This window comes from Triticum urartu, chromosome 3, assembly GCF_003073215.2.
Source record: "Triticum urartu cultivar G1812 chromosome 3, Tu2.1, whole genome shotgun sequence".
In the NCBI taxonomy this organism is placed as follows: Eukaryota; Viridiplantae; Streptophyta; class Magnoliopsida; order Poales; family Poaceae; genus Triticum; species Triticum urartu.
Genome location: NC_053024.1, coordinates 16,760,371 through 16,786,753, shown reverse-complemented (window position 1 = coordinate 16,786,753; position 26,383 = coordinate 16,760,371). Strand labels below are relative to the sequence as shown.

Below are 26,383 nucleotides of genomic sequence, written 5' to 3'. Positions count from 1 at the left end.
ACACCAATCGGCTTAAGGTCAGGAATAAAGTCAATACAAAACTCAATGACCTCCTCATTTTCATGGCCCTTGGAGATGCTTCCTTCTGTCCTAGCACGGTTATGAACATATTTCTTTAAGACTCCCATGAACCTCTCAAAAGGGAACATATTGTGTAGAAATACAGGACCCAAAACGTTAGTCTCTTCGCATAGGTGAACTAGGACGTGCGTCATGATGTTGAAGAAGGATGGTGGGAACACCAACTCGAAATTGACAAGACATTGCACCAAATCATTCTCTAACCTTGGTATGATTTCTGGATCGATTACCTTCTGAGAGATTGCATTGAGAAATGCACATAGCTTCACAATGGCTAATCGAACGTTTTCCGGTAGAAGCCCCCTCAATGCAACTGGAAGCAGTTGCGTCATAATCATGTGGCAGTCATGAGACTTTAGGTTCTGAAACTTTTTCTCTGCCATGTTTATTATTCCCTTTATATTCGATGAGAAGCCAGACAGTACCTTAATACTGAGCAGGCATTCAAAGAAGATTTCCTTCTCTTCTTTGGTAAGAGCGTAGCTTGCATGACCCTGATGTATGCCGTCTTTTCCGTGCATACGTTGCTGGTCCTCCCGTGCCTCAGGTGTATCTTTTGTCTTCCCATACACGCCCAAGAAGCCAAGCAGGGTCACACAAAGATTCTTCGTCACGTGCATCACGTCGATTGCGGAGCGGACCTCTAGGTCTTTACAATAGGGCAGGTCCCAAAATATAGATTTCTTCTTCCACATGGGTGCACGTCCGTTAGCGTCATTCGGAACTGGTTGTCCACCAGGACCCTTTCCAAAGACCACCTTCAAATCCTTGACCATATCATGTACATCAGCTCCAGTATGGTGGCGAGGCTTCGTCCGGTGATCCGCCTCACCTTTGAAATGCTTGCCTTTCTTTCTTACAGGATGCCTGCTCGGAAGAAATCGACGATGTCCCACGTACACATTCTTCTTACAATTAGCCAAATATATATTGTCGGTATCGTCCAAACAGTGTGTGCATGTGCGGTATCCCTTGTTTGTTTGTCCTGAAAGGTTACTGAGAGCAGGCCAATCATTGATGGTCACTAACAGCAACGCCTTTAGGTCAAATTCTTCCCCCATGTGCTCATCCCACGCACGTACACCTGCTCCATTCCACAGTTGTAAGAGTTCTTCAACTAATGGCCTTAGGTACACATCAATGTCGTTGCCGGGTTGCTTAGGGCCTTGGATGAGCACTGGCATTATAATGAACTTCCGCTTCATGCACAACCAAGGAGGAAGGTTATACAAACATAGAGTCGCAGGCCAGGTGCTATGGTTGTTGCTCTGCTCCCCAAAAGGATTAATGCCATCTGCGCTTAGACCAAACCATACATTCCTTGCGTCATCTGCAAACTCCTTCCCGTACTTTCTTTCGATTTTTCTCCACTGCGACCCGTCAGCGGGTACTCTCAACTTTCCGTCTTTCTTACGGTCTTCTCTGTGCCATTGCATCGCCTTGGCATGCTCTTTGTTTTGGAACAAATGTTTCAACCGTGGTATTATAGGAGCATACCACATCACCTTGGCAAGAATCTTCTTCCTGGGGCGCTCGCCCTCGACATCACCAGGGTCATCCCGGCTGATCTTATAGCGCAATGCACCGCATACCAGGCAAGCGTTCAAATCCTCGTACTCACCGCGGTAGAAGATGCAATCATTAGGGCATGCATGTATCATCTGCACCTCTAACCCTAGAGGGCAGACAGCCTTCTTTGCTTCGTACGTACTCTCAGGCAATTCGTTGTCCTTTGAAAGCATATTCTTTATCATTACCAGCAACTTTCCAAATCCCTTGTCAGATACACCATTCTCTGCCTTCCATTGTAGCAATTCCAGTGTGGTGCCCAGTTTTTTCTTGTCACCTACGCAATTCGGGTACAACAATTTTTTGTGATCCTCTAACATGCGCTACAACTTCTTCTTCTTCTCCAAATCACTTGCGCAGTTTCTCTTTGCATCGGCAATGGCCCGACCTAGATTATCAACGGGCTCATCTGATGCCTCTTCTTCAGCTTCTTCCCGCATTGCCGGCTCAGCTTCTTCCCGCATTACCGGCTCACCTTCTTCCCCCATTGTTGTATCATCGTATTCTGGGAACCCATGGCCAGGATAGCTGTCGTCGTCCTCTTCTTCTTCATTGTCTTCCATCATAACCCCTCTTTCTCCGTGCTTGGTCCAAACATTATAGTGGGGCATGAAACCGGACTCAAACAGGTGGACGTGAATGGTTCTTGACGTAGAGTAATTGTGACCATTCTTACAGCCAGCACATGGACAAGGCATAAAACCATCCGCTTGCTTGTTTGCCTCAGCCGCAAGCAGAAAAGTATGCACGCCATTAATGAACTCGGGAGAGCATCGGTCATCGTACATCCATTGCCGGCTCATCTTCAATACACAGCACCGAAAACACCAAATTAATACAATACATAAAGTTCATACATAAAGTTTATACAACACTTAAATGCAACAAACAAATAACTCTCTAGCTAAAGCATTTAAATGCAACAACAAATGCGATCAAGATCGCAACTAAGGTAACAATTGATCCAATAGCATAATGATACCAAGCCTCACTATCAATGGCATATTTTCTAATCTTTCTAATCTTCAAGCGCATTTTCTCCATCTTGATCTTGTGATCATCGACGACATCGGCAACATGCAACTCCAATTCCATCTTATCCCCCTCAATTCTTTTCAATTTTTCTTTCAAATACTCGTTTTCTCTTTCAACTAAATTTAACCTCTCGACAATAGGGTCGGTTGGAATTTCCGGTTCACATACCTCCTAGATAAAAATATCTATGTCAACTTGATGGGCATAATTTGTCATAAACAAGAAATGCAACAAATAGTTTTAAAAGAGAATATACCACATTCGAATCATAACAAAGACGAGGGCCGACGGGGACGGATATCAAAACCATGGCACTATGTATAACAAACAACGTACGAGTAAGATAATTATACGAGTAACTATATATCCAAATCACACAAACATCAATTTTTTATATAAAATTTCATGAACAAGAGGCTCACCACAAGGCGATGCCGGTGACGGGACGGTGCTGGCGATCGACGGTGGTTACGACGGAGATTTAGAAGGCACTAAGTAAACCACACCTACATATGCAAACTAAGTGTTATTTTGACCTCAACTTGCATATAAATCAAATACTATCACATATAATTCCTCCCAAATTACTAAAACCCACAATTAATCACTATATAAACCAATGCAAGAGCTAATCTAGCAATGAGAGATGAAAGGACAAAGTTGCTAACCTTTGTGATTATTTGAATGGATGGGGGCCTGCAAATCTTGACAAATTTGGGGCAAATTTTGTGATGAACTCGAGAGGAAGAAGGAAAGAACAGAGGAGAGGGAGAGGGGAAAGGAGGGAGAACAGAGTGCTGATGGACGAAGGGTTTATATAGGACGACCTTTAGTACCGGTTCGTGTCACGAACCAGTAATAAAGGTGTTGGAGGGGCCCCACTCTGACAACATCCTGCTACCACTTTCATTAGTACCGGTTCGTGGCACGAACCGGTACTAAAGAGCTCCTCCCGCCTAGCCGTTGGAACCGGCACTAATGGACACATTAGTGCCGGTTCTGTTACAAACCGGGATTAATGTGTCTCACATTTGACCATTTTTCTACTAGTGTGAATTATGTGCTTGCTGGAAGGCTGACTAACCTGAATGTTGTCCGGTGCATAGGGAGTGTGTGCTGGACTGCTGGGGCAATAACATGTGATCCAACTTCCTCGGCTTGCGAACTGCCGGCTGGAAGATGGTGTGGATGATGAACAGTTGTGCAATCCCTCTGCCTTGCGCTGACAGCCGTGTCAGCCCAGCGATGGAAATTGCACCATGAAGGAGAACAACATGAATCCACATTCGCCTGCCGAAGACGAAGCGCTCGGAGACAGTGATTGTTTCTGGTGTCCAGCATGGGCTCCGTGATAGCCACCTCTTTGTTTTGGATGGGTGTCATGTGTAGGAACCAATGAACAACATGTGTGGGAGCTCGGTGTTCGGTTCCATTAATTACATTGGAGGTGTGTGGAATTTCTGAAACCTGAACCTTACCCTAATTGCTGCGATGGTGATGTCTGAGTTCAGTTCACAATGATTGTAGTAAGCATGCTTGCTGCTGTTTTCATGATAAGTGGAACGAAATCACGAAAGATGGTGCGAAGGCCATTCGAGTTAATTATGTTCGCCCTCGTCACTGCTCAGGTATACTTGGCTGCTGCTTTTCTTTTTCTCGTGCTGCTTCCTCGCGGATACTCTATTGTTCAACCTATCTGCTACTCCTTTCTAGCTTTTTAATTAATCCCAAGTGGTTAAATTAAAGAATCTGCCGAATTATTTTTCAGTTCCACCTTCGCTTAAGCCTTTGTTCGTTTGTTTGACAAGTTGGTTCCAAGATAGCTCTGGCAATTCTAGTTAACTCATCTGGCTAATTTTTTGCGACATATATCACCAACAGAGGCATTGCTTGACATGTCTAGTACATGATGTGAAACGAATCTCCCAAGCGATTCAGGAATGTCACCATCAAAATGAATTTATTTGACACCGGCCTTTGCTGCTGATCTTGTCAAGGTCTTATCGAATGTCTGATAGATGTGTTTATATATCTACAATATCTAGTGGATTCGGTTTCAACCTTCTCTTGAGAGAATAGGATCATCCTTTTTTGGAGTCAAAGAAAGCAAAATGAATTGGGTGCTCTATGGAACCTATTTACCGAACCATTTGCGCCACTAGCAGATTCTCTCTTAGTTGAGGACGATCTTCCCTAAGGCTCAAAGTGCATCATTCAGTTTGGATCAACATAGTGCATTCCATTCTAAATGAGACATCGCAATATACTATTTTTTAAAAATTGGGTTCATTTAAGGTAGAAACTGATTAGAAAGATTGGTACAAATCCAAGGACAGCTGGCTAGTCTGAAGACATTTTAGTGAGAGAAAGCTTGAAAGATACAAAAACTCGCATTTCAATTTTTAGTGACTAATGGTTTCATCTGAAGTGTCGAACGCCCACCATGGTTGTTTTATTTTTTACTTAGCAGAGCAATTGCATGGTTTGTTGGAGCAATACAATACTCCCTCCGTTCTAAAATAAGTGTATTTAGTTTAGTACAACTTTGTACGGGCGGGAGTATTACCCATACATGGATCTCCTTAAATTAGTTTTAGTTTACAACAATGCATATATAAGCATGGACGTCCTCATGATCTGTTGGAGACTTGATGGACTAGCTAGATCCTGATTGAAGCATAGCCCGCATGCTGTCATGTGGTTTGCAGAGCGCTACCAAAGGAACAGCTTTATACAGGATCTTGGCAGAGGCCTGCGTCATGTCAACCTCGTCTCCGGCCACCCTGCTCCAGTCGAAGCACTGGATCAAGGTCCCCAGCACCAGCCCCATGGTTCTCAGCGCAAGGCTCTCCCCGGGGCACCGCCGTCGCCCCATCCCGAACGGCAGCATCATCATCCCCTCATGGCCCTGGCCGTCGCCATTGACGTCGAACCTCTCTGGCCTGAACTCCTCTGGGTCGTCCCACACGGACGGGTCCCGGTGGATGGCGTAGGCGTTGACGAGCAGCATGGTGCCCGCCGGGAGGTGGTAGCCATGGAGGCTGCAGTCGGCGGAGGACTCGTGCGGCGACAGCAGTGGCGCGGCGGGGTAGAGCCGCAGGGTCTCGCTGATTATGCACCGGAGGTAAGGGAGGTGGGGGAGGTCCTCCTTGCCGAGGAGGCGGGCGTGGCCGACACGCGCGCTCACCTCCTCTCGCGCCTTCCGCAGCGCGTCCGGCTGGTTGAGCAGCAGCGACATGGCCCATTCCATGGTCGCCGACGTGGTCACCGTGCCGCCGCCGAAGAGGTTCTTTACAGAGCAGAGCAGAGCAGCGTGGATATATGCATTTTGGTTGTATAAAACGTACAAGACGAAGCAGTAGGAGAGGAGTACTCACGGTGACTAGAGCGGCGATGAAAGTGTCCGTGTACTGCTGCGGATCGGACTCCTGCAGCTGGAGCATCACGCCGATCATGCTCTTTGACTCCGGCAGCAGCTCCTCGGCAGCGTGGTCCTCCTGCCGCCGCCTTTGCCTCTCTGCATCGATCAGACTGTGCATCAGCGCGTTCCTCCGGTTCACCAGCTCGGTGAGCCTCCAGCGTACGCCACCCAAGTCCAGCCAGCGCAGCGGTGCCGGCAGGTGGTCGTGCAGGTTCGCCATGCCGAGCAGCGGCACGATCTCGTCCACCACTTTCTTGAACTCGTGCGCCTCCTCGGACATGTCGGCGTCCAAGGCGGCAGCACGCGTGCCCTTGGTTCCGGCGATGGCCTCCATGAGGACGCCGTGCGAGAGCTCGAACAGATTCCTCTTCAGCTCGACCCTGGCAAAGCCACCGGCGGCAGCGCGCGCAAGGCGTCGCACCATGGCGCGGGTCTCGCCTGCGATGGCGGCATCGGACATGAGGTCGACGCGGCGCGCCGAGAGGAGGTGCACGGTGGCGATGCGGCGCATGGCGCGCCAGTGCGGACCGTAGCTCGCGGCTGACAGCCCCGTGTAGCCGAACGAGACCTCCCGCGCCGAGGGGAACCGCGGGCGGTTGGCGAAGTTGACGTCAAGCTCGGAGGAGAAGCACTCCTTGGCCAGCCGCAGCGAGGTGACGACGACGGCATCGCGGCGGCCAAGGCAGAGGGAGAGGAGGGGGCCGTGGCGCGTGGCGAGGCCGGCGAGCGTGACATGGAGCGGCTTCTCACGAAGCAGGTGGAGATGGCCCACTAGCGGGAGAGCCAAGCCTGGCCCAGGTGGCAGCCTCTTCTTGCCTCTCATCCTCCTCATCAAGAGGTAAGTAGCAGAGACCATGACCACTGTTAGCACAAGCATCAAGTTGCTCATTACCATGCTGTAGTAAGCTCCTAACTCCATCTCCAACTAAGCTCTCAGTTTAGCTCTAGCTACCTTTGGTTATAACTCCACGATCTGGCATCCTTCAGTAATGGACTTAGGTACTTGGTTGGCCTGAAAGTAAAAGGATTTCACTAGTTCAGGTCTAGTTTAATTAGGACTTTAGGAAAAAGGTAGTACAATCATTAGGTGTTGTATATATTGGATTAGGTTGGTGACTTGTAAAAAGTGTTTGATTGATCAAGTTGTTCATTGTTATATTGATGTTTGATTGATGATTATTACATAGTTTAGGACTACAGGTACTCCAGTTTATTGATATGAGTCATGTTGATGACTACTACATAGTTGTTTTTGACGAGTACTTGTGTTTGATCAATGTTTGCTTTGGCGGAGCGTGGAGAAAAAAGTGAGGGGCAAAGACATAAATCAAACTATTAATATTAGCTATTACGACCACTAACCATACTTAAATTGCAATGATGCATTGGAGACGACGGAAATACATGCAATCATGTAAGGAATGGCGTTTGCTATTCAACATACTAACCTGCCAGTCATTGTCCAATCTGGCTCATGTGAGGCGTTGTCCAGTTTAACAATGGATGGGCTAGATCGTTCTGCTTATGGTCATCTTATGGCTGAAATTAAGGAGTTGATGAAAGTTGGGGAGTTCATTTCACAAAAGTTAACTAGGGATCAAAATAAAGTTGCCGACTGCCTAGCAAAGTATGGTCGTACTGAGTGTTTCATGGCTGTGTGGGTGCACCAAGAACCATCATGTATTGAGGATCTTTTGCCTCTCGAGTATAACTCTTTAAATACGGAATAAAACTCCTATGATTCGCAAAAAAACCATACTTAAATTGTTCTTGCAAACAATACCACTCCCCTAGAGGTGTCATCCCCATCCCTAAACACTGAGCAAACGACTCTGACTTCGCCGTAAGCGATCATTGACTCAACACACACACACTGCAAAGCCGCATAGAGATGAATGAAGGTCCACGCTGACTCAGCCACCCGCGACCAGACAACGCATGTGCCGACTCTGACGAAGAACTACGAAGGACAAAACCAGGCACGGCTGGCGCCGCGAAAGATCACCGAACAAACCCCACCTGCAGCCAGTCATTGTATAGCACATAGGCCCCGCCGCTGCAGTTTTGACTTCATAGCAACAAACAAACCGAGCAATCCCGGGGCACGTCGGAGAAGAGCCGACTACGTTAACCATTGCCACGTTACGACATCGCCCCCACCATCATTGTTGCCACAGTCCAAACGCCACAACCACCACCATCCACCGCTCCCGCTTGCCGATGCCGAGCTCTGAGATGAAGACCCCAAGAGGGAAAACGACACCAAGGTGCCTCCTTCGTCCGATCACACAAGACCAAGGTTTTCCCATAGAGAGGCCGAGATGGCCAGATCCGTGCAGGAGGGGTGCGGAAGCAAAGCAACGTGAAGGAACTCCCGCAAAAAAAACGTGAGGGAACAACGTTCCACTAGGTCATTAGAGCATCTTCAACAGGCGCAGCAAAAGGCACGCCCGCGTGGTAAATTTTGGTTTTAGCGTGCGCCGGCTGGTTCCGCGCGCTCCAGCAGCGGCGGGAACTTATCGCGCGCGGGAGAAAGCGGCACGCGCCTATAAAATCCCGCGCTCGCTACAAGCACAGAACACAGCCACGCGCCCTCCCCTCGCAACCTCGCCGCTTCGCGCGCGCCTATAAAATCCCGCGCTCGCCGCGCGCATAGAACACAGCCACGCGCCCTTCCCTCGCAACCTCGCCGCTTCGCCACCTCGCCGCTTCGCCGCTTTCCACGCCACCACCGCGCTACCATGCCGCCGCGCCACCGGGGTTCTTCGGCCTACCGCGGCGTCCGCGAGCGCCCCAATGGCTGGTACTCCGCCGAGATCCGGTCCGGCAACGTCCGGCTCGGCCTTGGGTCGTTCCGGAGCGCGCACGAGGCGGCCCGCGCGTACGACGCGGCGGCGTGGCGCTTGGACAAGCCCCAGTCGCAGATGAACTTCCGGGACGTCTTCACGCGCGAGCAGGCGCAGCGCGTCGCCCCTCCGCCGCGTCTCATCACCGACATGGACCGTGCCGACCACGCTCGGCGGCAGCGCCGCCTCCTCATCGCAGAGGAGGACGAGCGAGCCATGGCGGAGTGACGTCGCCGACGAGCGTGCCTACTGGGCGGAGATGACGGCAAGGCGCCGCGTGAAGCGGGCGGACCGGCGTCGGTGGAAGGCATTGGCGATTGTGCAGTCCGATATCGCTACAGCAGGTGGGAGGTCGATCTTCACGTCGGACGATAAACGTTGGTTGGACATATGGCTCGATACCTCGGACGACACCGACGAGGATGATGATGGTGATGATGGTAGCGACTTGGAGTAGTTTCTATCTATGTATGCCGTAGTAGTTTCTATCTAGTTGCATCGTAGTTTTATCTATCTATGCTTTTGAACTATCTATCTAGTTGCACCGATGTAAAATACCTTTGTATCGTTTATCTATATGCAATCTATCATTTATCTATCTATAAAATGTTGTTGTAGAATGAACGCGCGCTGCATTTTTTACGCACTGCTGGAACGGCACGTGCGCTGCATTTTAGCGCGGCCGTTGCCAGCACTGCGCGCCGCGCCAAACTGGGCGATAAACGCGCGGCAAAGCAGTTTTTAACGCCTGTTAGAGATGCTCTTAGGTAGCATACCTTTTCTTCGCCTTTTGAGCCGACGAGAGTAACAATTGAAGAAGAGAAATGCTGCTGCCGTTAGTGGAACTACAACTACCGCAATTACCCACAATATGCTCCTGCGTTTGGTCGGAGTCGTCAGCGGTGGCGGCGACGGCAGAATCAGCATGGGCTGGGCGTCGTAGAACCGATATGCCTCGTACCTAAAATAGCACCGCGTGACAGCCATCTGCCCACCAATGCGCAGGGACATGGTGGAGTTGACCATGCCGAGGAGACGGCGCAGGCACGCCGAGCAGTCGTCGGCGAACAGGTCCGGCGTGCACTGCGCCTGGGAGTACACCTTCGGGTAGGTCGTCACTCTAGCCATGTCCATGACGCCGGTCGCGTAGAGCCTCGGCGCCGTGGTGGCCGCCTTTTCCGCGGTCTCCACAAGCAGCTCGCGGACGAGGCCGACGACGAGGGGTACGTCGCCGGTGGTGACGTTCTTGATGTTCCACTGCTGGAATGGCGGCGTGTTGTCTCCGTACGCTCCCGTGGTATTCGAGGGCGCCGCTAGGATGTCATCGCCGGCGCTGTAGACGACGATACAGTCGCCGTAGGTGGAGCGGGCCTTGTCGCACCTGGTCCGGTTCAGCGCTTTGCCGAACCAGTTGGCGATGCAGTCACCGCAGGCGGGGCCGTCGAGGACGTCGCCGCGGCAGAGCCCGAGCGCGAAGACGACGTTGGGGGCGCCGCCGAACGTCTTGGTGGCGAAGTGTACCGGTGATGAGGCAGCGTTCTTGGAGAGAGTGGTGGCGATGGCCTTTACGTTGTCGCAGAACACGTCGGCGGCCGCCAGAGACGGTGCAAGTAGGAGGAGCAGGATGATGGCCATGGCCGATCTATCACGAGTGCACGACTAGCTAGCTACAACATGTTTCTTGTGTCCCTTCTGCCAGATGAGATATCCACAAATAAGTGCACTTGTGTGTCATCAAATCACCATCGGTCACTTGGAAAAATGAACACGGAAAACTTTTTTCAGCTGATTTCGCATGGGTCAATGAAACGACCAACGCACCCATCACCGTGCACCGAAAGGCACATTACTTTGGAAAGATCAACGCACACTCAGACTTTTGTTTGCGGGGGCCTTATTTTTTGTTCTTCTGATCACTAGATAATTGTCAATGCGTTACAATGGCAGCATAATTTGTACTCCCTCCGATCTAAAAAAAACTGTCATGGCTTCAGTTCAGCTTATTTAGTTTAAATTTAAACTGAAGCCATGACACCTTTTTTGGATCGTAAGGAGTACATTTCTATTAATTTTTTAGTGAATTTGTGTAGGTAATCATCATGATTACAAGCCATTTTATTGTTAATGTGATTACAATTTTTTTAAAAGCTTTATAGTTAAGGTGGTTTCATGCAAAACTGATGAGGAAAACCAAAGATGAGATGAGAAAATAAAAATAGGAACTACGGACGAAAGGGTGGACAATTATTATTATTATTTTGACGGGAAGGCCTTCATGGCTAGTTTTATTCATCTCAAATCAAACTTACATCATTAGCTAAGAGCTTGTAGATAAAACTAGGGGGTGTATTCGACCACACAGCCGGTGGATTACACGCCCCGAAACTAGCGAGCTCATGAGCAACCATATTAGTCTCTCTTATACAATGTTCAATGATAACCTTCCCGAACTCTTTTAGTAAACTACGACAATCATTCAGAATTGGTGCTGCTACTAAACCATATCCTTCGTTCTTAATCAGTGCATCCACGACGATCAAGCTGTCCGAATGTATCAATACCTGATTACATCCATGACTGAGGGTGGACAAATAAACGAGCTAGAGGGAACACTATTTTTTAAAAGTAGGAGAGATTCTCTTTCTTATCATGCCGGCTAGCGAGGATAGTGTGCGAATAGGCAGAAGCGTCTTGCCTCGTTCAGAGGGACGCGTTACGTGTTATATAATCAGGGGCGCACCTCCCTGGCAACAGCGCATACAAAGTAGTTGGAGATCTTCTAGAGAGATAAGAAGATTACATCTTGGAGAACAAGAGATAAGAGAGAGAGATTACAAAGAGGCATTCGGTTACAACCTAAGCTCTATCTCTCCTAATGATAGCCACGGCCAGGTCAGGTGTATATGTGCCATACATACGTGACACAATATTATGTGTTTGACACCCTCCCTTAATCACAACTTCATCAAGTTGAGATTATATTTGAAGACTTCAAAACTTTTAACAGGAAGAGCCTTGGTGAATCCATCTGCAATTTGATCCTGAGAATGCACAAAGCGAATGTCAAGCTGCTTTTGAGCCACTCTTTCTCTGACAAAATGGAAGTCAATCTCTATATGTTTTGTCCTGGCATGAAAAACAGGGTTAGCAGACAGATATGTAGCACCCAAGTTATCACACCACAGACAGGGAACCTTTGCACTTTTAACACCAAGTTCTTTCAGCATGGACTGTACCCATATAATCTCAGCTGTAGCATTTGCTAATGCTTTGTACTCTGCCTCTGTGCTGGATCTGGAAACTGTGGCATGTTTTCTTGCACACCATGAAATCAGGTTAGGACCAAAGAATACTGCAAAGCCACCAGTTGAACGTCTATCATCCAGGCATCCTGCCCAATCTGAATCTGAGAAGGCACTCACAAGTGTAGATGATGACTTACTAAGATTAAGACCAACATTGAGGGTGTGCTTAACATATCTGACTGTGCGCTTTGCAGCAGTCCAATGAACTGTAGTAGGTGCATGAAGAAACTGGCAGACTTTATTGATAGCAAACGAAATATCAGGTCTTGTAAGTGTTAAATATTGAAGTGCACCTACTAGACTTCTGTACTTTGTGCTGTCATCTGAGTTCAACGGTTGCCCCTCTGTGAGAGATAATTTTTCAGAACTAGACAATGGAGTAGGTGAGGGTTTACAACCTTGCAAGCCAGCCTTTTTTACCAAATCTGTTGCATACTTTTCTTGAGATAGATGAATGCCATCTTCATGCTTCTTCACCTCTATCCCTAGAAAGTAGTGCAACTCTCCAAGATCCGTGAGAGCAAATTCTGCACTAAGATCCTTCAAGAATCCTGAGATAGCCTCATCAGATGAACTTGTGACAATAATATCATCAACATATATGAGAACAAATATATGTGTGTTGCACTTATTGTAAATGAACAGTGAGGTATCTGACTTAGAAGGTATAAAACCAAGTGTCTGCATTTTGTGACTGAGACGTGAGTACCATGCTCTAGGAGCTTGTTTCAAACAATATAGTGCTTTATCAAGTTTGCACACATGAAGAGGTTTATTCTTACTTTCAAACCCAGGTGGTTGTTTCATGTACACTTCCTCTTCCAGAACACCATGAAGAAACGCATTCTTTACATCTAGTTGTCTAAGACTCCAACCTCTGGAGACTGCAATAGACAAGACAAGACGGATGGTGGCTGCTTTAACAACAGGACTAAAAGTGTCCTCATAGTCTATACCATACCGTTGTTTAAAACCCTTTGCCACAAGCCGTGCTTTGTAGCGATCAATGGTTCCATCAGATTTCCTTTTGATCCTAAATACCCACTTGCAATCAATGATGTTTTTACCTTGCTGTGGAGGGACCAAATGCCAGGTTTTATTCATTTTTAGGGCCATGTATTCTTCTGTCATGGCCTCTCTCCAATGTTCATCACCAAGTGCTTCCTCAAGCGTGTATGGTTCTCCTGGTTCTCCTGTGGAGCAGATCATACCATATTTTGTTTATGCTTATAATCAATAGGTTGGATTACCCCTTTCTGCAGTCGTGTACATCCCGGTGCTGGTGTAGAGGATCCCACGACATCTGCAGGAGTTGCACCAGGCGCCGATCCCAAGGAGGGTGCGGTTGCAGCAGCTGCGTCGGGCACCGGATTAGCTGCATCAGGCGCTGGATCTTCTGTGGCGGCAGATGAGCCACTGACGTGCAGACGAGGCGCAGAAGATCTAGGCTCAGCCCCCCGTGCGTCGGCGGTGGAGCCCACGCCGGTCGGTCGACGCAGATCGCGCCGCTTGTAACACACCGGTTGGATCGGGAAGCGAGCGCTCGCAGGCGGCGGACACATGGGCGTGGGGGATTGGCGCGGAACGGCGATCACGCGGTCGCCAGCCGCTGGTTGGTGTAGACCAGGTGCGGGACCGGCTCCTGTCGCTCGGTCGGGCGCACCTGAGGCAGTTGTTGTCACGGACTCCGGGGCGGATCGACCCAGGCCTGCAGTGGGTGCAGATCCCGAGGGGGATTCGGCTGACGGATCTGCAGCGCCTGTCAGCCCCGATCCCGATGAGGATTTTCTCCCAGATTCTGGACACATGAAATAAGGCCCGGCTGCATCAATTTCTTCAGGATTTTCTCGTCCATTTTTTCTGTACGGTCTCCTGCATCATCATACAACTCATGCAATGCAGTAAGAGAGTTAGTCATCATAGAATCATCACAGTTTTGTGCCCCTTGAGCAAGCCCAGTAAGATTAGGAGATAAAAGAAGGATTTCTTTGCGGAGTAATGCACCGGCATTGGGATGAAGTTCAGAGAAAGGAAACTTAGTCTCGTCAAAAACCACATCTCGTGAAATATAGACGCGACCGGTAGAGACGTCAAGACACTTCACCCCCTTGTGTTGAGCACTATACCCAAAAAAACACACTGTTTTGAGCGAAACATTAGTTTACGAGTGTTGTAAGGACGGAGATTTGGCCAACATGAGCACCCAAAGACATGAAGCGATGTATAATCTGGTTTGACATGAAGGAGTCTTTCGGTGGGAGTTTCATTGTTTATGAAACGACTTGGAAGCATGTTGATAATGTGTACAGCAGTGAGGAAGGCCTCATCCCAGAATTTGAGGGGCATAGAGGCACCTGCTAGGAGAGCTAAACCAACTTCAACTATGTGCCTATGCTTGCGCTCCGCTGAGCCGTTTTGTTGGTGAGCGTGAGGCATGACACATGATGGGAAATGCCAAGTGTTTGGAAGAAGGAATTGAGCTTCTCATATTCCCCTCCTCAGTCGGATTGGACAGCAAGTATTTTGCTATCAAACTGGCGTTCAACGAGTGCTTGGAAGTTTTTAAATACTTGAAACACTTCGGATCTTTTCTTAAGAAGATAGATCCAAGAAAACTTGTTGTAGTCATCAATAAAACTAACATAGTATGTGTGTCTCCCAACAGAGCTAGGGGCAAGACCCCAAACATCGGAAAATATTAATTGCAAAGGTTTAGTAGAAACACTTGTAGAGATGGGATAAGGCAATTGATGACATTTTGCTCTTTGGCATGAATCACAAATAGTTTCAACATTACGCTCACCAACAAACGGGAGCTTATTCTTCCTAAGCAAACGTTCAACTAAGGAAAAATAGGCATGTCCTAGACGATCATGCCATCGTGTGGACGAAAGCTTGATAGCACCACAAGCTTGTTTATTGTTTCTTCGAAACTCCGGAAGCAACGGGTAAAGTCCTCAAACGCATCTACCTCGATAGAGAGTTTTCCTCGTGGCCTGATCCTTGATCAAGAAGAAAGAGGGATGAAACTCAATGAAAACATTATTGTCAATGGTGATGCGATGAACAGACAGAAGGTTTTTGTTGGCACTAGGAACATGCAAGATTTTACGAAGATGGATCTTACGGGAAGGGGTACGAAAAACTGAATGACCTATATGACTGATCCTCATACCTGCACCGCTGGCGGTGTGGATCTGATCCTTCCCTTGATACTTCTCGCGGAGAGTCACCTTCTCCAGCTCGCCCGTGAGATGGTTGGTGGCGCCGCTGTCTAGATACCAGTTGGTATCCACGCCATAGGCTCCCTCCGCGACGGCGGCCACCTTGTCATCGTCTTCAGAAGATGCATCGTCCTCATCAAATCTGTACCAGCAGTCCTTGGCCGTGTGGCCAGGCTTGCCACAGATCTGACAACGGACAGCATCGGAGCGGGACTTGCCATAGCCACCATGGCGCCCCCTGGTGTTGGTGGAGTTGGGGCGCCCGGAGCGAGGGCTTGAGTTGGTGGAGTTGCCGGGACCGCCGTGCTTGCCCTTGGGACGAGGAGGACCGCGGTGGCGCGAGGAGTAGCCGCCACGTCCACGCGTGGCCGCGTTTGCAGACGACTTGAAGCCACCACCGGAGTTCTGGAATTGGGCCACGCGCTGATCGAAGTTGCTGAGCATGGCAAAGAGTTCGTCGAGGGAGACGGGCGTGACGTGGGTGTGGAGAGCCGAGACAAGAGGCTGGTAGTCCATGTCCAGCCCATGGATGATGTAGGAGATCATCTCGTCATCCTGGATGGCTTTGCCGGCCGAGGCGAGCTCATCGGCGAGGCCACGCATATAGGCGAAGTAGGCGGCGACTGATTGATTACCTTTCTGGGCATTGATGAGGGCGGTGCGGATGTTGTTGACGCGGCTCAAGGACTGCGACGAAAACATGCCCGCCAGCGCCGTCCAGAGCGCGTGCGCGGTGGTGATCGTGGTCACCGTGACGAGCACCTCTTTTGAGAGGTTGCTTAGCAGGAAGCCGAGCACCTGCTGGTCCTCCTTGACCCAGATGGGGTGGAGAGGGTTGGGCTCAGAAGTCTCCTTCCCATCCTTGTCCTTGGTGACGAGAAGGCTAGCTGGTTCCGGCATGGTGCCGTCCGCATAGCCAAAGAGACCGGCCCCTCTCAGCTGGGGTGTGAACTGTGTCCGCCATAGCACATAATTTGTGCGGGAGAGCTTCTCCGTGACCTGGCCATTTAGGCTTGAGTGGAAGGTGGCGGAGGAGGAAGACATGGATGCTATTGCTACTGGAACCCTAGATGAGTTTGGAAGAGGCAGCTCTGATTACCATGTGCGAATAGGCAGAAGCGTCTTGCCTCGTTCAGAGGGACGCGTTACGTGTTATATAATCAGGGGCGCACCTCCCTGGCAACAGCGCATACAAAGTAGTTGGAGATCTTCTAGAGAGATAAGAAGATTACATCTTGGAGAACAAGAGATAAGAGAGAGAGATTACAAACAGGCATTCGGTTACAACCTAAGCTCTATCTCTCCTAATGATAGATAGAAGCTTGGTTTTATTTTTTTGTGTTTGCTAAATTTCTGGCTTTCAGTTGAATCTGTTATCATTCCATTTTATAGTGTTTTATGATTCCTTCTGTTTGAATTACTGCCATTTATTAAACATTCAGGATGACTGGAATACCAAGGTTAGTGGGCGGCGACATAATACCCAAGCGGCGGCCGTTTACATAATGGAGAGAAAAACGAGACTTGTTATGCACCTCGTTATTTAACTCTCTTCTCTCATGACATGAACTAACCGAGGTTAAGCATAACAATGTTGACTAATGTTTTGTGGGAGATGCTATAGCGCGCCTTGTGCGAGCATTAAGGGAGCGATCCCTCACGTTGGGTGAACCGGCCCAGTACATTCGATCGTTAGCCCCTATACTGTAGCGTAGGTTTGAGTTGTGGAGTTTTTCCTTCTGTGTTTTTTCCTACAACAAAAAAAACTACAAATTGTCCAGAATTTTTTTATGCCTTTTAAAAATATCCGAGAACTAAAAATGTTTCATGAATTTGAAAATTGTTTGCGTTTCCAAAAAAATATCATGAATTTGAAAAAAAATCATGAATTCAAAAAATGTTTGTGCATTGCAAAAAATGTTTGCGAATTTCAAAATAGTTCATGGATTGATTTATTTTTTGCGAATTCAAAATTTTTCTCGATTTTTTTAAAATATCTGGATTCAAAAAATGTTCGTGAATTTAAAAATGTTTGCGGATTAGAAAAAATGTTGTGGATTTTAAAAAATGGTCATAAATTCAAAAAGTAGTCACGAACTAAAAAATGTTTGTGGATTTAATTTTTTCAATATTTATATTTTTGAATATTTATTGAAATTGTCAACTATTTTTTGAAACTCTATTTTTTTTAAATGCAAATATTTTTTTGATTGCAAACGATTTTTTAAAACATGAACAAAATTGATGACAAGAGATGAAGATCAAAAGCAGATCGTTTACAGTACTAATGAAATACAATATAATTTATTGAATTGTCCTCTTTGTTCGTGCATGTATGCCATCCAGCTATGTGATATATTACCATAATCGAGTGTTTACCCTGTTGTATTTCTCTGTTCATACACATATGTATGCATCTAGCTATGTAATCTAATCAAACAATCCAGATTATCTATTGTATCATTCTCATACAAACATGCAATCTTACCATAAGTGTATACCTGCTCACCAGAAATTTACACAAAAGTTACCACAATATACTATGGTAACAGACTCGAGCAACAACAGATTAAGTTATAATTTGATAAACGATGGGCTAAAGCTCGAGCGCGGCATGCCGCCACGCCTCTACCCTGCTAATCCTTTCTTACCCTCGCACGCAACCTCCTCTTTTGTTGTTTGCCACGCGTAGCTACACATAGACTCACTCCTACCGCTGCAATTCTTTTGCCTCGTGCATGTGCATGCACCACTGCTCTACTCTGTGTTTCTCAATTTTTTTTCGTGGGCAGCTCTGATCTGTCTCGCAATCTGCAGCTAGGGGTGTGTCGTTATACGCTTGTATTATACGGATGACATGCTACGATGGTCTTTGATGTAACTTTTCTTGGTACTAGAACTATTTTTTTGTATTATACGTTTTTGCTCCCATGCTAAAAACATGCCTTTTTTTTCTAGGTATTTTTGCTATCAAAGAATGAAGATTTATTGCATAGTAAAGTTAGTCGTGGCCATATTGTAATCGATGACCGCAACCTGGTCCTTTTTGCAATGGGTGATCAAAAGTCCACGTGTTTGCAATGCCATGGAAGCTGGAGATGATGTTGCAATGGGTTACTGCAACATGGTTCATGTTGCAATGGAGCCGACGCTGCAAAGATTGTCATCATTAGTGCAAAGCCCATCGTCGTTGTTGCAAGCCGGGACGCTTGAAACTGCAAAGGAGTGACCGCAACTGATGCAAGTCGAGATGCGATACTTTGCAAGGGATGCCCACCATGGTAGCAAGATGACAAACCTGATGTTGCAATGGGTGGCCACCACTGCTACAAGACGAACACGCAACGTCGCATGGTCGGCCACCATTGCCGCAAGCTAAGACACAAGATGCTACAAGGATTGATTGTTGGTGCTGCAAGCGGTATGCATGATGCTGCAATCGCCGAGCACCACTACTGCAACATACAACACTACAAAGGGCTATTGCCATTGCTGCAAGTGGTCCATGTCATGAGACAACCACACGCTGGGGTGCCACGAGGCTTGTCTGTCGGGTGTGTGAGTGGTGATGCGAGGGTTGTTGGGTGATGCCCCAATGGGGGCAGTGACCGCAACAGTGACCATGTTGCAACCTCGAACGACGACCATGATGTGCAACCGCGGCGGCAATGCAACCAGGATCGGAGGCTCGTAATGTTAACTGGTGTTGCGCTCGTCGGGTCTTCTCACCAATTGTTGCAATGGGCAGGGAGGACAACTGGCGGGGGTGTTGCACGTGAATGACTAATGGTGATACTATGACAGCAACAAGGTGACAACTTAACACTTTCCTGTAGACTTAAGTGTGCACGTGCAACACACGTCTATTTGGATTAACACATTATACTAAACTTAATACAAGACAATTTATTCATAAATTTGAAATTTCCCTATAAAGTACACAATCTCTTCATTCCCAACTTGTACAAATAATTTTAATATCGTTTCTCCTTAATCAACATGCCTCCTGTATTAAAAGACCACCCACTTTTCCCAATGTATAAAACTCAAAATTATTTAGAAGATTCATCATGATTCTCCATATGCACACATTTATGCAAGTATAATCACACATGAAATTGTCACTTAGGACAAGCTAAGGAAGCGTTTCAGTGCCAACAAACTCCAATCAAGAATTATTATTACAATTAAGTGTCCAACCACAATAGTGGGAAGAGACATTATGGTTTGTTGAAAATAGGAAGCAATTGTCAGATAGAGAAGTGTAGAGATGTCTTGACTGCATAGAATCAGCTGTGAAACAAGACCAAAAAAAATGCTAGTTGGACCATCTGATTCTACTATTGCACCACAAGTGTCGTAATGTCTGCAAGCAAGAAAAGTGACTTGCTTTATTATGAAAATAGAACATGTAAACCAAATAAAAATTATAGTGATAAATTGCATAATTATACTTGTTATTCACTGGACAAAAGCATTAATATGACAACTTGGAACAGTTACTTGAGTACTACACATTTCTTTAAGGGCTCAACATTCTAAAATTTTGACAATATAAGAAATATCCTCTCAGTTTGTAGTAATAATGATACGAAGATAAATAATTTGGAAATGGTCATCAACATGTGTAGGCTACCACTTGTAAGAATAACAATGGCAAAAAAAGGCCAACAAATGCCGGTTTAGAAAGAAAAAAACTGCAGACATGCTTCCAATTTTAGCAACTCTAGTGGATAAAACATACCTTACCTCTCAAGTCAGGAAATAGTCAAATGAAAAAATGTACTTATTATAAGTATTAGAGATGAAGTCATAAGGATCATGATTTAAGATATTTAGATAAAACATGGTTGGTCTCTCTGTATGATGCGAACTCGTCACCTCTACCAAAGTGGTTGTGCGTAGTATGTAATGTAGAGTGCAATAATAAAAAAATAAATGATATGAGAATTTACCATGACCATAAAATATCCTACATTCGTCATCATCATAATCAACATACATTTTTTGCTTCTCTTGTATGTGGTCCAAGTTTTCTATCAGGAAAACATGTTAACTCAACTGTATAAGGGTGGTATGAAAATGCGCATGTAAAATTACAATTGTCATGTATCTGCTGGACAAACAAATAACACTTATGCAAACTTCAGGTTTTTTTAGTAAAACTTATGCGAACTTTAGTTTCTTTTCACTAAAACTTATGCAAACTTCTGGTTTTTTTTCAGTATAACGTAATTTCATGACTGCAAGTAAGGTCTAGGTTCAGTGAATTTGTCTGTGAGTTCAATGTGTAGTCGTGAGTTGGTCATGTAACAACCGGTAGTCAGTACTTAAGAAAACAGGGATATCTATCGCAGGTACGCCAAAATCAGAGAAAAAATAAACAAAAAAAAGAAGGCATTGGTTGCCTGAAACCCAACTGTGTGTGCTCCAGCGCTCCTCTGTTTCTCATTGCCTCATCTCTAGTTCTTGTACTTCTAGATGTGTCACCACCGGCGAGGTAGCGATGACAGTAAAAAAACAACACTCGGTACTTACCTGATTAGTGCATGCGTGCGACGCGTTCACGTGAAGGCGAGCGCCTCCGTCGTTAAAGCCTACGAGCAGCCGCGGTGACCGTGTCCTCTCACCAGCTAGGCGGCATTGTCGACGCAGGTGAGTCAGTCGTCCAGCTTTGAGGCGGCGGCCTCCACGCACCAGGGTGTGGGGAGTTCCAACGTCCGACGAAGGTAGGATGTCTTGGGACGACGTCGTCGACGCATGAGTACTGGACAAGCGTGTCCAACGGAGCAGCACGCGTCAGAGTTGAGGGAGTCGGCGGTGGTTTCGGGCGAGTGAGATGGGGCCGTGATTAGCTTCACCTGCTGCACAATGGCCGAGACCTGCGCCGCCCCGGGGACGATGATGGTTGGCGACCAGGCGAATCTACATGCATGGCCCGCTTATACTGGTCCAGGATACCCAGCGTTGCCCCTACTTGAAGGGCGTCGGCGGTGGGTGGTTGTCAGCGTGGGTGTTGTGGACGCAGCTGAAGTCGACGCGGATGCCGGTGGTTCTGAGAGAGCATGCCCAGGACGTGGATGAAGTCGTTGCAGTCAGTAGAAGAGTGACCTGGCCTCTAAGCAGAAGACGAAGGCGGCGACGACACGTGTGTGTGTTCGGAGAAAGCCGCAGCTCCTCCTTGCGTGTCTCCCACTGTGGCTTGCGTGGGTGGTGGGCTGGTGACGGCAGGCGACTCGCAATCGCGATTCCCTGATAGGAGACGATAGGATGCGCTCGTGATTAGTTTCCTACTAATAATTAGATGCGTTCGTGATTAGTTATCTAATAGGATGCATCCGTGATTAGTTTCCTAATAATTAGATGCGTCTGTGATTAATTTTCTAATAGGATGCGCTCGTGATTATTTCTTAATAATAGGATGCGCGCGTGATCATTTTCCTAATAATAGGATGCGTCTGTGATTAGTTTCCTAATAATATGTTGCGTTTGTGATTAGTTTCCTAATAATTAGATGCGCCCGTGATTAGTTTTTTAATAGGATGTGTCCGTGATTATAGTTTCCTAATTGACCAGGCGCTTTCATATTTTCCTCCACGGTGGAGTACGATCAGTCAATGTAAATTGCTAAGTGCACACAGAGAACATATTACGTTAAGGCTAGCCGTTAGATTGAGTTTAGTGAAATTAATCATGCGGTGGTCATGTATTCGTGTATGTTTTGTGGGGTGCATTTAGAAAAGATAATGTTTGCTCTTTTATAAGTAGTATAAAAACAAGAATACATGTGCATTCATGGAGTCTATACGCGTGACCATCGAATGGTCGGTGTGCACTACTTTTTTTTGGATTGCATGCAGTGAGTTGACGCGTATGTGTGTGCATGCAGAAAGCGGGTGGCTCAACCCATGCCACCCCGTGTAATGTGTCAGTAAGCGGGAAATTATGATCGTTGGATAGTCTCCATCGCAAGGCTGCGGAGGCAGATTAAATTTTGCAAACATCACCCGGGATGATGCCTAGCACTGGCCTTTGACACTCGGCAAAGATTTTCGATACCTTTGTATTTTATTTTTTCCTTTCTTCTCTCCTATTTTTTCTTTCTTTGATTTCTATATTTTTCCCAGCACCCCGTCGGTCAAACCACTTCCTTCTCAAAACCACGGAAGACACTCGAGATGGTTCGGTTTCTAAAAGGTGTACATCAACTTAATTTCAGGACTATAAAGACTCTGGGAGTGCCTACCTTGTTTTTTCCAAGCTACATGGTTAAGAAAGAGAGGACGTGATCTGGATGGTGGAGAGTTCGTCCGATACCATACAACTATCGGTAGTTTGATTGCCTACAACCATTGGTAGGATATTAAAAGATATATACACAGATTAACAGAACTACAGTTTTGATTTTGATTGGCTACATCCATTGTACAAAACACCGGTAGGAATAAATCATGTCTCCTTTTCAAAATGCGGTGCAGCAACATAGAACCTATCCCAAGAACCCTCAAACCTCCCTGGAGAACACGGCTCCACAACGTATTTGGTAGCGGATCCACTTTTCTTTATCTGTTAACGTATACCTTTCCTCTGCCTATGAGCTAGCTAAAGATCCATCGTTATCCTTTCCGGCAATGGAGGCGGAACGAAAAGCAATTTCAAGCCCAGTCAATTTCAATAATTACAGGTTCTAGACCCAGAAAAAATAGGCAATTCATTTATTATTTAGAAGTTACACACTACCGAACATCTAAATTAACACAACGTTCATATAGTGGAAAACTATCTAGGTGTCACCGTAGATATAGTCACATCATTAACACTACAAGACTGAGTAGTAGTGGGTGCTTCTTTGTTCCCTGCAGTGCTTAAGCTGAAATATGCTGGGTGCTTAGGCTTCTGTAAGATCATGGTCTTGTTGCTTAGCATTGCAATTACATCCAACATGGTTGGTCGATCAACTGCATTCTCTTGTACACACAACAGTGCAATGTTAATGCACCTCATCATTTCCATTGAATAAATGTTGGGAACCAATGCTGCATCAATGAGTTCGCTCCAGCTTTCCTCTTCAAATAATTGCCAAGCCTATTTGAAATTTCATCAAATACTTAATTAGTGGATCACAGAATAAACAAAGCCTTTTTTCAGTTAAATGGATGTGTAAACATGCACTCACATGTCCTAGGAGGTTGATGAAAGCTCCACATTCATGGGAATTCCTCTTCCCGCTAACGATCTCGAGAGTTAAAACACCAAAGCTGAATACATCCGATTTGATAGAGAAAATGCCGTGGGATGCATACTCAGGTGCCATGTAGCCACTAAAATAGTGTAATAATATACGTCAAATTACTATACGGGTGACTTGCAAAAAAGAAGTTTATAAGTGGAGTAGTTCATATGAAACTTACTATGTACCAACCACTTTTCTTGTAGTATCTGTGTCAGTGTTATTTGAGCTGAATATTTTTGCTAATCCAAAATCTGATATTTTAGCATTCATTTCACTATCCAAAAGAATGTTGCTTGGTTTAAGATCACGATGTATAACACGCAACCTAGAGTGCTTATGTAGGTAAAGAAGTCCTTCTGCTGTTCCTACAATTATTGCAATACGTGTGTCCCAGTCCAATAGAGCTTTTCTATCTTCATCTGCACGGAAATTAAATGTTGGTACAACAGTGGACAAACATCTAAAGAAACAATCAAAAGATGAGAGAACTTTAATTTGACATATGAATCTGAAAACGCAAATATGTACCAAAGATAAAGAAATCCAAGCTTTTGTTTGGCAAGTATTCGTAGACTAGTATTTTCTCCTCTCCTTGAGAGCAGCATCCCATGAGCCTAACCAAATTCCTGTGTTGCAGTTTGGCTATGAGCTCAACTTCATTTTTGAACTCTATGAAACCCTGTCCTGAATCCGAATCAAGTCTCTTAACTGCTATCTCCACTCCATCAGGAAAGCAACCCTAGGGAAAAAACATCTATCAGTATTGTGCTATAATTTGGGGCTTTACGAGGATTAACATTCTTCCTCTTATCCATTGTTTCTAATTCCTATATATAATCTGACAATATTATTGGTGATGCATGTTGTCTTGCATAGAAAACAAGGATTATTTATACCTTATAAACAGGGCCAAATCCACCTTCGCCAAGTTTGTTTTCCTCGGAAAAGTTATCGGTAGCCTCCAATATCTGATTAAAGTCAAATACTGAAAAGTCGGCCAACTCTGTTTCCATTTCCCAAACTTGTTCATCTCCTTCTTGAAACTCATGAGTAGGTTTTCCCTGTGTACCTGAAAATTATGGCGCTATCAGTATCGATCTCTTCAATTATACTCCCTTTGTTTCTAAATATATGTCTTTGTAGAAACTTCACTATGAACTACATACGGAGCAAAATGAGTGAATCTACACTCTAAAATGCATCTATATACATCTGTATGTGGTTCATAGTGGAATCTCCACAAAGACTTATATTTAGGAACGGAGAGAGTATCGTTTCAGTAACTAATTTACCCACCTTTTGTGTTCTTTTTTCTAAGCCGCCGAAGACAGTAGACGATGAAACAGAGTGCAACTAGTGCCACAGAAGCAGCCACCGATAAAGCAATTACCCAAGGTTTGACTCCATGTCCTTCAAAATTAGCATAAGTTTTTTCCAGTGTCAAGGAATCATCACAAGTTATAGTAATAACATGCCAAGTAATTAATCAAGGATTGTTCATCACAGACTCTTGCTTGCCGACGCTGGCGCCGGCGCCGGAGCCATGGATGACGGAGATGGAATCCGCCGCATGTTCTTGTCCTCGAAGAACATGAAGGCCTCGAACCTGACGTTGCAGCGGAGCCGGAAGATCCGTCCACCGAGGCGCACGGAGTTGGTGGCGTTGATCGAGCCCACGAGCCGCTGGAGGCACGCCAGGCAGTCCCCGGCGGACAGGTCCGGCGTGCACTGCGCCAGGGCGTAGAGTGTTGTCGTGGTGCCGCCGTCCATGAACCCTGTGGCGAACCTCCTGGCCGCGGCGGCCGCGTCCCGGGCCGTCTGGGAGAGGAGCTGGCGGACGGCCGCAGCGACGACGCCGGCGTTGCCGGCGATGTTTACCGCGTTGAAATACTGGAAGAAGGTGCCGTTACCGGTGGTGCCGGACGCCGGGTTGAGGAAGTTGCGGTCGCCGGAGAAGCCGAGGAGGCACCCTGGTTTTAAGGCGTTGGTCTCGTCGTAGTCGTAGTAGACGGTGGCGGCCGTGTGGTTGGGGCACATCTTGTGCGCGTACGCGAACGAGGAGGCGACGCACTCCCTGCACGCGGTGAGGTTTGTGGTGTCATGGCGGCAGAGCGCGAGCCCGCGCACCACGCCGGCGGTCCCGTTATTTGTGTTTGCGTTGGCGGTGGCGGTGAGGAAGAGCTGCGGGGAGGAGGAGGCGTTGCCGGGGAGGGTGGCGTTGAGCACGGCGAGGTTGGACTGGTAGGTGCTGTTGGCCGTGTAGTTGCCGCCGCTGCCGCAGACGTGGCCGATCGCCGTGGCCGACGCTGGCATGAGAACGAGCAGCACGAGCAGCAGCACGCCCGCCATGCTGACCGTATGTGCTTGTCCTAATTGCCCCTCTGTTTCTCGTTGCTTTAACATGGCAAAATGCAGAGAAAGTGAAGGTCAGGTCTTCTCGGCGTTCACTGAGGTTGGTTGGAAAGAAGGTCTATGCAGTGTTTGAAAGATCAAACACTCAGTCAATCTCTCTGACTTAAAACTCTTCACCTCACTCATCATTCTAGGTTAAAAACTACGTACATATGTGTTTGACTGCAAACCACATGAAGGCTGTGGATAGGAAGAAGTGCATCAAGAAACAAGGTTGGTCGAAACCTCCTCAGGGCTATGTTAAAATGAATATCGAT

At 46.8% G+C, this 26,383-nt stretch overlaps 1 protein-coding gene and 2 pseudogenes across 1 annotated transcript; all 3 read right to left on the bottom strand.

Moving 5' to 3' along the window:
* Window positions 1-5,160: 5,160 nt before the first annotated feature.
* LOC125547692 (cytochrome P450 81Q32-like) lies at window positions 5,161-7,215 on the bottom strand. Its single transcript, XM_048711496.1, has 2 exons — window positions 6,063-7,215; window positions 5,161-5,974 (listed from the first exon to the last, which is right to left on the bottom strand). The coding sequence occupies exons 1-2, from the start codon at window positions 7,023-7,025 to the stop codon at window positions 5,342-5,344; spliced, it is 1,596 nt and encodes a 531-aa protein (XP_048567453.1). The 5' UTR covers window positions 7,026-7,215; the 3' UTR covers window positions 5,161-5,341.
* An 8,691-nt stretch (window positions 7,216-15,906) lies between these two features.
* On the bottom strand, window positions 15,907-16,045 carry LOC125549693 (annotated as a pseudogene).
* Window positions 16,046-23,260: 7,215 nt separating this feature from the next.
* LOC125547691 lies at window positions 23,261-26,106 on the bottom strand (annotated as a pseudogene).
* Between the last annotated feature and the right edge of the window lie 277 nt (window positions 26,107-26,383).